At 47.7% G+C, this 14,003-nt stretch overlaps 2 protein-coding genes across 2 annotated transcripts; both read left to right on the top strand.

Moving 5' to 3' along the window:
• The first annotated feature begins 4,405 nt into the window (after window positions 1-4,405).
• LOC123399207 lies at window positions 4,406-4,893 on the top strand. Its single transcript, XM_045093638.1, has one exon. It carries the CDS (start codon window positions 4,455-4,457, stop codon window positions 4,812-4,814), a length of 360 nt encoding a protein of 119 aa, XP_044949573.1. The 5' UTR covers window positions 4,406-4,454; the 3' UTR covers window positions 4,815-4,893.
• A 7,946-nt stretch (window positions 4,894-12,839) lies between these two features.
• On the top strand, window positions 12,840-13,327 carry LOC123399194. Its single transcript, XM_045093627.1, has one exon. It carries the CDS (start codon window positions 12,889-12,891, stop codon window positions 13,246-13,248), a length of 360 nt encoding a protein of 119 aa, XP_044949562.1. The 5' UTR covers window positions 12,840-12,888; the 3' UTR covers window positions 13,249-13,327.
• The last annotated feature ends 676 nt before the right edge of the window (window positions 13,328-14,003 follow it).

The following is a 14,003-nucleotide window of genomic DNA, read 5'->3' as shown; positions in this document are numbered from 1 at the left end:
GCGTATTCTTACCAGGTGCGCCATTGGTACCCTGGTTACCAATGGCGCATTCTTAGGTGGGTGCGCCATTGATAACCAGAAGTGAAAAAAAAACACTCGCTCCCCTCCCCTCGTGGCTCTCCTCCTGATCCAATCCAGCGAAACTCCCGCTCTCGCGCAAGCCCTCCGATCGCCCCTCCAACCGCACCTGCCGCCGCCGGCTGGCCCTCCGGCCGCCTCCCTCCAGCCACCACAGACCGAACCCCCTGCTCCCCCCTCGCCGCTGCGCCACCGCCCGCCTCGCACCGCGCCCTCCCCGCTCCCTGCCTCTCCCCACCGCCGCCAGGAACCCCCAATGATGGGCGACGACAAGGGCGCCACCGCCTCCCCCTCCGCCTCCGCCGCGCTCTCCTCCTCCGGCCGCGAGGTTCGCCCCTCCCTCCCTTCATGCCTCATTTGTTTTGAAGATAGGTTTCCATTTGGTTCATATAGAACCTAGTTAGTACATTCAAAATATATAAAACATATTAGAGACGACATCACTCCTTTGGTTAAATCAATGCATCCAAAGCCATGAATATGCCAGCAAAAAATATTTTCATCCGTTATTTTCATCCAAAGGACAAGTAATCCCACCGATGACCAGTAGCACATGATGAACATGGCTAGTTAGCTGTAACGATCGTCCGACAGGCTCGCGACAAATGCTGTAGAATCTAGGTGAAATGACTTGTTTGCAAGATATATATGATGCTATGATGAACATGACGTGCAAATATATGACGTCTCACAATATCAGATTCTTTGACTAAAGCTCTCCAACTCCATCTACTTCTGGTCATCTACAAGAGACAATTTCAGAGATATACTTTAGAAGTGCATTAATTGTCCGTATCTAAGGATGTTTGCATTTTCAGAATGACCAAAAACTGGTAATCCCTGTTACGCTGCAAGGATCATTTCTCGGAAACTTCTCTTGCACAGAATGGATGCCTCGACCTGAAACGAGCCTGCAGTGCTAATTGGCTTTGCCCCAAACATGTACTTATTATTAGTCCAACAAAGGTTGGCACAAGCCGTGTTTAACATGCCATTGGTCCTATCCTAATTGATGTGCTGTCCCCGGGATTATTTTTTTAGATCACAAGAGATATTAACTAAAAATATGTCCATAGTTCAGTCTCTAAGATTCACGACCAAGTTCAGGCCATCGTTGTAATCTATAGCTTGGTGGACAACTTCAACGGTAATCATCGCTTTCGGAGGTCGAGCTCCATGAAGGCCTTTAAATGCCAAATTCCAAATTCATCAAAAATCATATTTTATATTTCAATCTTTTTTAAAAATAGAAGATGAAGGCAAAATGCACCGGTGTCTAAATTTTTCAGGACAAAATATTTTGAAATGAGGGTTGTATAAAAAGATAAATATGAGACTTTTTAACACATGATACATTCATCCTCTTAAACCATGAATTTGTCTTTTTGTACAGGTTGCATTTCAACATATTTCATTCTGAAATTTTACACACACACACACCTCACATATTTTACACACATCCACACTCTAGAGTACAGGTTGCATCCAAAGTTTCCTCATGTAATAAAAACGAAGAAATCTTATATTTTCATGGGTGTTTTGTTGATTATTTGGTTAGCAACTCTACTCTATAAAGTGTGGATGGATGATCTTTTGTTTTTATCAAAAACAGTAGGATTTCTCCAGCTGCATAATTTTATTTTATTTTGAAATAAAAATAATATATACAAGCTAACCAAAGATCTAGCAGGAAAGATAAGAAGACAAAGAATACGGTGCAACCAAACCACTGAGCTAGGGGAATGCATCTACCCAACTCTGAAAACCACATAATTTCTTATTTTTTTACTCTATGGGTTAGCAGCTTGGTTTCTTCTCAAAACTTCCTTCTGCTGTTATATAAACTTGGTTGGATTCCTTTAAAACTTAAATCATTCCTTGTCAAAATAGCAAAAGCAAATGGAAAATTGGCCAACTGAATAGAACACTTGATCCTATGTACACATATGGATTACGGATGGAACAAAAATGGTGGTTTTATGAACCTGTTTGCAGCAACTATGAATTATTGGGAAAAATAACCGCACAGAACAAATGGCACAATAGTTCATAGATACAACTATGAATTAGTTCAGTTTCTAGCACCAACTCATCAACTTAAGAATCGTCAACCACATATCTAAGGAAATATTACCATGATTTAAAAAAACTGAAATCATATGAAAGATGTTGGGTTACGTAGCATAAATTCAAAAAATTTCCTACGCATATTCAGATCTTCCTATGGAGAGACCAGCAACGAGAGAGGGGTGAGTGCATCTTCATACCTTTGAAGATCGCTAAGCGGAAGCGTTGCTAGAACGCGGTTGATGGAGTCGTACTCGCGGCGATGCAGATCGCTGTGTGATTCCGATCTAGTGCCGAACCACGGCACCTCCGCGTTCAACACACGTGCAGCCCGGTGACGTCTCCCGCACCTTGATCTAGCAAGGAGGAGGGAGAGGTTGGGGAAGATCTCCAACAGCACGACAGCGTGGTGTCAATGGAGAGACGAGGTCTCCCGGCAGGGCTTCGCCAAGCACCGGCAGAGAGGAAGTGAAAGAAGAGCAGGGCTGCGCCGAGGGAGAGGAAAAATTGTGTCTCCAAAAGCCCAAAAGTGCCCACTATATATAGGAGGAGGGGAGGGGGGGTGCCACCCCTAGGGTTCCAACCCTAGGTGGTGCGGCAGCCCCCCAGATGGGAGGTGCGGCGGCCAGGGCAGGGGGGAGGGGTGGCGAAACCCTAGGTGGGCCTTAGGCCCACCAGCGCCTAGGGTTTCCCCCCTCTCCACCTCCCGCACCTTGGGCTGAGTGTGGGGGCGCACCAGCCCACCTAGGGGCTGGTTCCCTCTCGCACTTGGCCCATCTAGCCTCCCGGGGTCGTTGCCCCCTTCCGGTGGACCCCCGGGGCTACCTCCGGAGGTTCCGGTGGTCCCGGTACGTTACCGGTGACGCCTGAAACACTTCCGGTGTCCGAAACCATCCGTCCTATATATCAATCTTTACCTCCGGACCATTCCGGAGCTCCTCGTGACGTCCGGGATCTCATCCGGGACTCCGAACAACTTTCGATAACCTCATATAACAATTCCCTATAACCCTAGTGTCATCGAACCTTAAGTGTGTAGACCCTACGGGTTCGGGAGACAGGTAGACATGACCGAGACACCTCTCCGGCCAATAACCATTAGTGGGGTCTGGATACCCATGGTGGCTCCCACTTGCTCCACGATGATCTCATCGGATGGACCAGAATGTCAAGGATTCAATCAATCCCGTATACAATTCCCTTTGTCTATCGGTATAGAACTTGCCCGAGGTTCAATCTCGTTATTGGTAAGTCTCTTGCATACATTGCATTAGATGCAATCTATAAGATATATGCAAAAACTGAAAGTAGTCATATAATTTTCAAGCATAATCAACATGTAGCAATTAAAAATTGCATCCATACACATGTTGACATAAAATAAGCAGATATTACATAATACTATGTTAGAAAATACTAACAAACACATATGTACAAAAACTGAAAAAGCTAGAAGCTAATCAGAAAAGAAAACTAAAGAAATGACAGTAGGTCAAATAGACCAGCCTACTACCATGGCCAAGCCATCATTTTTTTTCTTTTTTTATTGCATGCCCAACTAGCCAACTAGGCCTAGTAGGATAACACATGCGTGTACCGCGTCGGTGGAAAGTAATTAAGAGCCAGTGCCCAAGCGGTGGTGGGCTGCTGCATGTGGTTGTTGTGGTGGCACGTGGTGATGTTGGTGGGTGGTGGATGGATAGCTAATGGATGGATAAGAGGCATGAAACACATCTGGTTCCATCGTCTTCTCCATCCCGTTAGCCAGCAATTGCTACTTCCACCAACCTCCATCACTGAAGTCTGCACAAGCACCACCAACCTCCCCCACCGGTGCAGCCTCACCAGTGCGGAGAAGAAGGCCCCGGCGCGGCGTCCTCTTCCTCCTCTGAAGAAGACCCTCCAGGCAGGTGCGTCCCGGGAGCAACTCCATTGGAGTGGCCATTGGCCAACCCAAGGTTCACCGGGCTCCATCGTCCCGGGCGACGGCCGGCGTGCTGCAGCACGGCGCGTGGCACTATGTGCGAGTGGCGGGGCACTGAGGGACCATTGGAGGTGCTCGCCATGTTGTTGAAGACCTCCCCACGCGCAACAGTTGGCGCGGGGAGGCGCAGCCCAAGACTAGCGCTTGACGAGGAAACACGAGCGACGACAACCTCGTGCGTCGGCGTCGGAGATGGAAGACGCGAGGAGTCCGGTTGTGCATGCTCCGCGGGCAGCACGGGCTCGGCTTCCTCCTGGACCACGTAGTCCAGTGGTGGTGACTGCGACAGAGTCACGCATGGCCCCCATCCGTGCACTGGGCATGGATGTGGTGGTGGAGGCGCCGCAAGTTCCGGCTCAACGGCGTCGACGTCCATTGCTCCGTCCACAGGCTCCATTACTTCGTCCGCGTACAAGTTCGGAGCAGCCGGTCCGGCAAGGATCCAGGCCGGGAGCGGCGCCGGCGCCGGTTCACGCGAAGCACCGGAAGGCCCAGCACCGTGGCGACCACGGGCGCCATGCCTAAGACGTGGTGCATGGCGGCGGAAACCGTTCCGGCGGCCACCGAACCGGCGAAGATCGCGGGCGTGGCGGTTGTGGCGGCGAAGTCCGCCAACACAATGACGACGGCGACGGCTGTGTCGACGTCGACCGCCGTCACGAATGAGGTGCAGGAAGAAGGATAGGAGACCACGAGGCATCCTCTTACCTTCTCCTTTCCTCCCTTCTGTCTTCTTTGTCTCGGCGACTCTCGCCGGAGTTGTTTTGCCTTTTCTCTGCTCTCGGTAGAGTTACGGGCCGATAACGTGTTTAGAATGAACTGTTGCTTTCATTGATGATCTGTGAAGATTAAATACACACGTAACCGTCGCCACGAACGAATGCGTCCGCTTGTGGGGGTCGTGGGAAAAACCGCCGCGTCGGTTGGCTAGGAACCGTACGAAGCGTTTCTGTACAAGGGAGAATTATTCCCTAATTAACATAATTAGTTTAAATCCTAACAGCTTTAACCACTTTAACCACTAAACATTCTTATACAAAGAAGTATTGTGTCCTTATTATACAAAGAAGTATTATTCTGTGTATGACTCTTTCGTCGTGTCACATGCCCAAACATTTAATAATATTTTTATGAAATAATATATTGCCTATAATAAAAAATTTGAGAAATAGTTTGCTTCATGACTCTTTTCAAAACCTCTTTCCAAAAACTTTTCTTTTCAAGTGGTATGTTAAAGACCATTTAGTGCTTGAGTCCTTGATTAAGATCCTTTTAAATTCTTTATTTAATAAAAAAGGGGATACTCTCGTAAATTTAACCATGTTTGTTTGAATCTTAATTTCTGTTTTTTCCATTTGATTTTAGAACCACTTTTTTTTCCCTAATTATAAAGTTTTTGAAAATCATGTTGGGACTTGAGTGCTTGCATCAAAACATTTCTTTTCTTCTGACAAATTCATTGGATAACCTTTTAGTAAATATTTTTGTCAATGTTTCTTTTATTCAAATGACTTGTAATTTCTTTTAAGGCCTCTTTTTGTACTACAACCTATCGACAAATTCTTCTAAAAATTCTACAAAAAATTGATGGAGGTAGGAGATGTCCCTCAACCAATTTTATGCAAAAACATATCCTAATGTTTTGGAAAATTTGAGCTTATTATTTTCTTTCCTATTCTGACCCAATTTGGTGTTTTGAACTACAACACCTAGATATAACCTTTCAAAAATCCTATAAAAAATTGGGGATATCAAGGCATGCATGGGATTCACTTTTATGTAAAAACCCAACTTTGTGCTTTGGAAATATGTAGCAAAACAACCCTTTTTCTATTCTGGTCCAGCTTGATGAATTGTACTGCAACCCTCATTTTGATTGCCCCAATGACCCTGAGATTTTTCATGCTTGTAGAACACCCTACCAAACCCTTAAGTTCCAATGATGAGATCCTTTGGAATGTCTTTGGCCCATGTTTTAATGCCCCCAAGGTTCTGTCCAGAAAAGTTTTTCTCCAAAAGTTGTACTAACAATATTTTCCTTTTCTCGAACTAACCCTACCACTTTGACTAACACGAAAAGAGAGTGTGGTCTCGAGATTTTGGTTGGCTTCTTAGTCCTTTTGATGCCACTAGCAATCTATCGAACGGGTTGTGTGCATGTGTAGTTTTGGCCAGATCTGGTTTGGTCCAAAGATTGCATAGGGGACTTTCTCCCCTGGCCCAACCAGCTTGTCAACTAACGTTCCCCTTGCCCTTAGCCTAGCCATGTGCAATTTCACTAGCATTGGAGCTCTTTTGGGTGCTCCGGCATTCCGTCGAACACCCTGGGTGCCTGCCCAGAGCGCGCCGGGAGAGCACGTTTTACACGCGCGTCCATGCGCCCCTTGCCCTCTGGTCAGCCTGCAGAGCCGCGTCACCCCCCCCCCCCCCCCCCTCCCCTCCCCCACTCGACCAATTGTAACCGCCCCTGTGTCGTGCAGCCCTTCGACCTTGGCAGCGCTCGCAAGCTGGTTGACGGCGGCAGCATCTGCCGCAACGATGGCAGCGCCGCCCGAGCCCCTCCAGCGCTCCAGCTGTCCGCGGTCCCACCCCTGCGTCGTCCTCCTGTTACTGTCGCCCTTGCTATGCCCAGCCTGTCGTCCCTGCCACCCCTGGGCCGTCGCCAGAGCTTGTCGCCGGCGTGCTTATCCTCAGCACCGTGGAACCGCCTCTGGACGGCTATAAATAGCCCCTAGAGATGCAGCAGGCTCCATCGCCCCCCTATTGATCGTATCTAGCATTCTGTAGCAGTAATTCGGCCGAAGATGGCCATCTTGCTCACCTCCGGTAGCCTAGCCACCGCAGCCTCCCTCGTTAAATTAGCCGCAGCCCGCGCCTCCCCGCACGAAGCTCCTCCTCGTTTAGCCCCGTGACAGCCAGAGGGAGTTTTTCCCCGTAGCCACGAGTACCGAAGACCTCGGGCTGCACAGGCCTCTCGAAGGCCGACGCCATCGTCCGTCGGAGCCCGCGTCACCGGCGATTCCCTTCATCCCCGCGCCTGTGGAGACCACCAGGAGAGTCGCCAGGACCCCCTGAACCCATTCCCGTGCCGCAGCACGCGAGATCTGCAGCCAATCGCCGTATTCTTGGCGTATTTTTCAGTGAGGCGTATTTTTCCGTAGTTGTCTCTGTAAATACGTTTTCCCTGCTGGGAAACGTATTTTTGGCCGAAGCGTTTTCTATTCTTCCCCTCTTTAAAAACAGATTTGACCGGAGAGTTTGAGTGCTCATAACTTTTTAACCGCAACTCCGAATGGATTGATTCTTTTTCCAACCTCTGTAAAGTTTCCTCTAGTTTATTTACAAATTTATTTCAAAAACAATCATACAACTTTTTGTGCTATTTTGAAACTGTGTATTAATTCAAATATTTTCAAAATAGGAACTTGGAGAGAGGAGGCTTACTTCAATATTTTGGGGTGCACACCACCCTCCTCAACTCCAAAGGCAAGCATCTTGAACTCTGGTTTGCATTAAGTCTGTGTTTTTTGTTGTGATGCTTTGAATGTGTGATTTATGTTATGTTGGTAAAGAACCCCACATAAAATCATATCAGGGCATGGGTGCATGAGATAAGGGTGTTATTGATTTTATGTGATGCACATGGTAAGTGGGTAATACCCCATGCCTCGTATGCCATGCTGGTCCGGACAACCTCAGAGGGAGGTTTGTCATGGATATTATGAGACCATGGACTGACATCTCGCGGGATGAGAGTGGTCAGTGAGAGCATACCGAGGTCTGATGGTGGTAACACTGAGGTTTATCATTCAGAAAAATTATGCGATACTCACCCTTGCAGGAAAAACTTAACCTCCTAAGTCGACTGTAGATGGAGTCTTGTCAGTATATCACCTTTCCTTTCGTGCTGCCACAGGTCTTTCCGAAAGGGAATACGGTTTAGTAGTTCGTAAATCTATTACCAGGTACACACCAAGTAGAGGGGCTGGGATGAACATATCACTATTAGAAAAAGGGTTATAGCTAATATGGACATTAATGACGCACCATGTATGTGGTGCGCACTGCTATATAGCAGTGGCGCACCAGAGACTGGTGCGCCATTAGTCTCCGTATTACTAATGGCGCACCTTGTGTGTGGTGCGTCATTACTATCTTTGTCCTGGCCCCACACCCTTTCCTAGACATATCACTGACGCACCAGGGGAAGTGCGTCATTACTAGTTTTAACTAGTAAGGGCGCACCACATCCACGGTGCACAGTACTAACAATTGTTTTTTCAGTTTTTTTAAAAACTACTAATGGCGTATTCTTACCAGGTGCGCCATTGGTACCCTGGTTACCAATGGCGCATTCTTAGGTGGGTGCGCCATTGATAACCAGAAGTGAAAAAAAAACACTCGCTCCCCTCCCCTCGTGGCTCTCCTCCTGATCCAATCCAGCGAAACTCCCGCTCTCGCGCAAGCCCTCCGATCGCCCCTCCAACCGCACCTGCCGCCGCCGGCTGGCCCTCCGGCCGCCTCCCTCCAGCCACCACAGACCGAACCCCCTGCTCCCCCCTCGCCGCTGCGCCACCGCCCGCCTCGCACCGCGCCCTCCCCGCTCCCTGCCTCTCCCCACCGCCGCCAGGAACCCCCAATGATGGGCGACGACAAGGGCGCCACCGCCTCCCCCTCCGCCTCCGCCGCGCTCTCCTCCTCCGGCCGCGAGGTTCGCCCCTCCCTCCCTTCATGCCTCATTTGTTTTGAAGATAGGTTTCCATTTGGTTCATATAGAACCTAGTTAGTACATTCAAAATATATAAAACATATTAGAGACGACATCACTCCTTTGGTTAAATCAATGCATCCAAAGCCATGAATATGCCAGCAAAAAATATTTTCATCCGTTATTTTCATCCAAAGGACAAGTAATCCCACCGATGACCAGTAGCACATGATGAACATGGCTAGTTAGCTGTAACGATCGTCCGACAGGCTCGCGACAAATGCTGTAGAATCTAGGTGAAATGACTTGTTTGCAAGATATATATGATGCTATGATGAACATGACGTGCAAATATATGACGTCTCACAATATCAGATTCTTTGACTAAAGCTCTCCAACTCCATCTACTTCTGGTCATCTACAAGAGACAATTTCAGAGATATACTTTAGAAGTGCATTAATTGTCCGTATCTAAGGATGTTTGCATTTTCAGAATGACCAAAAACTGGTAATCCCTGTTACGCTGCAAGGATCATTTCTCGGAAACTTCTCTTGCACAGAATGGATGCCTCGACCTGAAACGAGCCTGCAGTGCTAATTGGCTTTGCCCCAAACATGTACTTATTATTAGTCCAACAAAGGTTGGCACAAGCCGTGTTTAACATGCCATTGGTCCTATCCTAATTGATGTGCTGTCCCCGGGATTATTTTTTTAGATCACAAGAGATATTAACTAAAAATATGTCCATAGTTCAGTCTCTAAGATTCACGACCAAGTTCAGGCCATCGTTGTAATCTATAGCTTGGTGGACAACTTCAACGGTAATCATCGCTTTCGGAGGTCGAGCTCCATGAAGGCCTTTAAATGCCAAATTCCAAATTCATCAAAAATCATATTTTATATTTCAATCTTTTTTAAAAATAGAAGATGAAGGCAAAATGCACCGGTGTCTAAATTTTTCAGGACAAAATATTTTGAAATGAGGGTTGTATAAAAAGATAAATATGAGACTTTTTAACACATGATACATTCATCCTCTTAAACCATGAATTTGTCTTTTTGTACAGGTTGCATTTCAACATATTTCATTCTGAAATTTTACACACACACACACCTCACATATTTTACACACATCCACACTCTAGAGTACAGGTTGCATCCAAAGTTTCCTCATGTAATAAAAACGAAGAAATCTTATATTTTCATGGGTGTTTTGTTGATTATTTGGTTAGCAACTCTACTCTATAAAGTGTGGATGGATGATCTTTTGTTTTTATCAAAAACAGTAGGATTTCTCCAGCTGCATAATTTTATTTTATTTTGAAATAAAAATAATATATACAAGCTAACCAAAGATCTAGCAGGAAAGATAAGAAGACAAAGAATACGGTGCAACCAAACCACTGAGCTAGGGGAATGCATCTACCCAACTCTGAAAACCACATAATTTCTTATTTTTTTACTCTATGGGTTAGCAGCTTGGTTTCTTCTCAAAACTTCCTTCTGCTGTTATATAAACTTGGTTGGATTCCTTTAAAACTTAAATCATTCCTTGTCAAAATAGCAAAAGCAAATGGAAAATTGGCCAACTGAATAGAACACTTGATCCTATGTACACATATGGATTACGGATGGAACAAAAATGGTGGTTTTATGAACCTGTTTGCAGCAACTATGAATTATTGGGAAAAATAACCGCACAGAACAAATGGCACAATAGTTCATAGATACAACTATGAATTAGTTCAGTTTCTAGCACCAACTCATCAACTTAAGAATCGTCAACCACATATCTAAGGAAATATTACCATGATTTAAAAAAACTGAAATCATATGAAAGATGTTGGGTTACGTAGCATAAATTCAAAAAATTTCCTACGCATATTCAGATCTTCCTATGGAGAGACCAGCAACGAGAGAGGGGTGAGTGCATCTTCATACCTTTGAAGATCGCTAAGCGGAAGCGTTGCTAGAACGCGGTTGATGGAGTCGTACTCGCGGCGATGCAGATCGCTGTGTGATTCCGATCTAGTGCCGAACCACGGCACCTCCGCGTTCAACACACGTGCAGCCCGGTGACGTCTCCCGCACCTTGATCTAGCAAGGAGGAGGGAGAGGTTGGGGAAGATCTCCAACAGCACGACAGCGTGGTGTCAATGGAGAGACGAGGTCTCCCGGCAGGGCTTCGCCAAGCACCGGCAGAGAGGAAGTGAAAGAAGAGCAGGGCTGCGCCGAGGGAGAGGAAAAATTGTGTCTCCAAAAGCCCAAAAGTGCCCACTATATATAGGAGGAGGGGAGGGGGGGTGCCACCCCTAGGGTTCCAACCCTAGGTGGTGCGGCAGCCCCCCAGATGGGAGGTGCGGCGGCCAGGGCAGGGGGGAGGGGTGGCGAAACCCTAGGTGGGCCTTAGGCCCACCAGCGCCTAGGGTTTCCCCCCTCTCCACCTCCCGCACCTTGGGCTGAGTGTGGGGGCGCACCAGCCCACCTAGGGGCTGGTTCCCTCTCGCACTTGGCCCATCTAGCCTCCCGGGGTCGTTGCCCCCTTCCGGTGGACCCCCGGGGCTACCTCCGGAGGTTCCGGTGGTCCCGGTACGTTACCGGTGACGCCTGAAACACTTCCGGTGTCCGAAACCATCCGTCCTATATATCAATCTTTACCTCCGGACCATTCCGGAGCTCCTCGTGACGTCCGGGATCTCATCCGGGACTCCGAACAACTTTCGATAACCTCATATAACAATTCCCTATAACCCTAGTGTCATCGAACCTTAAGTGTGTAGACCCTACGGGTTCGGGAGACAGGTAGACATGACCGAGACACCTCTCCGGCCAATAACCATTAGTGGGGTCTGGATACCCATGGTGGCTCCCACTTGCTCCACGATGATCTCATCGGATGGACCAGAATGTCAAGGATTCAATCAATCCCGTATACAATTCCCTTTGTCTATCGGTATAGAACTTGCCCGAGGTTCAATCTCGTTATTGGTAAGTCTCTTGCATACATTGCATTAGATGCAATCTATAAGATATATGCAAAAACTGAAAGTAGTCATATAATTTTCAAGCATAATCAACATGTAGCAATTAAAAATTGCATCCATACACATGTTGACATAAAATAAGCAGATATTACATAATACTATGTTAGAAAATACTAACAAACACATATGTACAAAAACTGAAAAAGCTAGAAGCTAATCAGAAAAGAAAACTAAAGAAATGACAGTAGGTCAAATAGACCAGCCTACTACCATGGCCAAGCCATCATTTTTTTTCTTTTTTTATTGCATGCCCAACTAGCCAACTAGGCCTAGTAGGATAACACATGCGTGTACCGCGTCGGTGGAAAGTAATTAAGAGCCAGTGCCCAAGCGGTGGTGGGCTGCTGCATGTGGTTGTTGTGGTGGCACGTGGTGATGTTGGTGGGTGGTGGATGGATAGCTAATGGATGGATAAGAGGCATGAAACACATCTGGTTCCATCGTCTTCTCCATCCCGTTAGCCAGCAATTGCTACTTCCACCAACCTCCATCACTGAAGTCTGCACAAGCACCACCAACCTCCCCCACCGGTGCAGCCTCACCAGTGCGGAGAAGAAGGCCCCGGCGCGGCGTCCTCTTCCTCCTCTGAAGAAGACCCTCCAGGCAGGTGCGTCCCGGGAGCAACTCCATTGGAGTGGCCATTGGCCAACCCAAGGTTCACCGGGCTCCATCGTCCCGGGCGACGGCCGGCGTGCTGCAGCACGGCGCGTGGCACTATGTGCGAGTGGCGGGGCACTGAGGGACCATTGGAGGTGCTCGCCATGTTGTTGAAGACCTCCCCACGCGCAACAGTTGGCGCGGGGAGGCGCAGCCCAAGACTAGCGCTTGACGAGGAAACACGAGCGACGACAACCTCGTGCGTCGGCGTCGGAGATGGAAGACGCGAGGAGTCCGGTTGTGCATGCTCCGCGGGCAGCACGGGCTCGGCTTCCTCCTGGACCACGTAGTCCAGTGGTGGTGACTGCGACAGAGTCACGCATGGCCCCCATCCGTGCACTGGGCATGGATGTGGTGGTGGAGGCGCCGCAAGTTCCGGCTCAACGGCGTCGACGTCCATTGCTCCGTCCACAGGCTCCATTACTTCGTCCGCGTACAAGTTCGGAGCAGCCGGTCCGGCAAGGATCCAGGCCGGGAGCGGCGCCGGCGCCGGTTCACGCGAAGCACCGGAAGGCCCAGCACCGTGGCGACCACGGGCGCCATGCCTAAGACGTGGTGCATGGCGGCGGAAACCGTTCCGGCGGCCACCGAACCGGCGAAGATCGCGGGCGTGGCGGTTGTGGCGGCGAAGTCCGCCAACACAATGACGACGGCGACGGCTGTGTCGACGTCGACCGCCGTCACGAATGAGGTGCAGGAAGAAGGATAGGAGACCACGAGGCATCCTCTTACCTTCTCCTTTCCTCCCTTCTGTCTTCTTTGTCTCGGCGACTCTCGCCGGAGTTGTTTTGCCTTTTCTCTGCTCTCGGTAGAGTTACGGGCCGATAACGTGTTTAGAATGAACTGTTGCTTTCATTGATGATCTGTGAAGATTAAATACACACGTAACCGTCGCCACGAACGAATGCGTCCGCTTGTGGGGGTCGTGGGAAAAACCGCCGCGTCGGTTGGCTAGGAACCGTACGAAGCGTTTCTGTACAAGGGAGGATTATTCCCTAATTAACATAATTAGTTTAAATCCTAACAGCTTTAACCACTTTAACCACTAAACATTCTTATACAAAGAAGTATTGTGTCCTTATTATACAAAGAAGTATTATTCTGTGTATGACTCTTTCGTCGTGTCACATGCCCAAACATTTAATAATATTTTTATGAAATAATATATTGCCTATAATAAAAAATTTGAGAAATAGTTTGCTTCATGACTCTTTTCAAAACCTCTTTCCAAAAACTTTTCTTTTCAAGTGGTATGTTAAAGACCATTTAGTGCTTGAGTCCTTGATTAAGATCCTTTTAAATTCTTTATTTAATAAAAAAGGGGATACTCTCGTAAATTTAACCATGTTTGTTTGAATCTTAATTTCTGTTTTTTCCATTTGATTTTAGAACCACTTTTTTTTCCCTAATTATAAAGTTTTTGAAAATCATGTTGGGACTTGAGTGCTTGCATCAAAACATTTC

Source organism: Hordeum vulgare, chromosome 5H (assembly GCF_904849725.1).
Source record: "Hordeum vulgare subsp. vulgare chromosome 5H, MorexV3_pseudomolecules_assembly, whole genome shotgun sequence".
NCBI classification, from domain to species: domain Eukaryota; kingdom Viridiplantae; phylum Streptophyta; class Magnoliopsida; order Poales; family Poaceae; genus Hordeum; species Hordeum vulgare.
The sequence above is the reverse complement of the archived record's forward strand: the minus strand, read 5'-3'. Positions and strand labels throughout refer to the sequence as shown.